Raw genomic sequence first — 726 nt, forward strand, 5'->3', positions numbered from 1 at the left:
GGAGGAGGGAGCAGCTCGGATCCCCCACAAGGCTCTCCCCACTTCTGCTACGGAGCTTTGTCATCAGACGGGCCGGCACGGAGGGTGTCCAAGGGAATTCATGTTTCCCTGAGCTCCGAAGGGCAGGCTAGGCAATGAAAAAACAGTCGCTTCTTGCGGACCGGTGGTGTTTGTAATGAGAAGGTGTAGGAGGAGGGAAACGAGAGTGTGCGGTGTGTGCAGGGATGCTGCTCCAAAACTTCTCGGTGCATACCCGGCGTGGGTCCCATTGTCTGGCTTGGGTGATTAAAATAATACCCTGGAGATAGGGAAGACAGGGAAAAAGACTGGCCGGTCGTCCCCCCACCCCGCCCCCTGGTCCTTGCAGGGACATGGGGAAGTTGAGCGATTTCACTCTAAGATGAAAGGGAAGGCGCTGGAGAGCGGGGCTGGCTCCCCAGGATCTCGAGAGAGAATTAGGCAAGAAGACACTGCCAGTCTTCCAGGGATGGTGTCTCTGTTCCAGCACAGATCACAACGCTTGCACATGACATTTAATCCCCCACCCTAAAGCTCTTTGGGTCTCGGCAGGCGGTTATTGTTGTTATTATTGCTCTAATATTTACGCTTTGCTCCCAAGGAAGTGCATTTTGTGCATAAGCCCTTGATCACTTTGTAGGTCGCTGGTCCATCATCCAGATTTCTCTTCAGTTCCCGGGAAATCACACCCCTGGCTCCTCTCATTTA

The 726-nt window shown here is 53.7% G+C and overlaps 1 protein-coding gene across 1 annotated transcript in view; it reads right to left on the bottom strand.

The window, feature by feature from the left end:
* NTN1 (netrin 1) overlaps positions 1–269 on the bottom strand; it is a 121,257-nt gene extending 120,988 nt beyond the window's left edge. The window contains exon 1 of the mRNA XM_010008270.1: positions 254–269. Within this exon, the coding sequence (XP_010006572.1) occupies positions 254–269 (16 nt within the window). The remainder of the gene's footprint in view (positions 1–253) is intronic.
* Positions 270–726: the final 457 nt, after the last annotated feature.

The sequence above is a fragment of the Chaetura pelagica genome, unplaced genomic scaffold (genome assembly GCF_000747805.2).
Source record: "Chaetura pelagica isolate M959 unplaced genomic scaffold, ChaPel_1.0 scaffold471, whole genome shotgun sequence".
NCBI lineage: Eukaryota > Metazoa > Chordata > Aves > Apodiformes > Apodidae > Chaetura > Chaetura pelagica.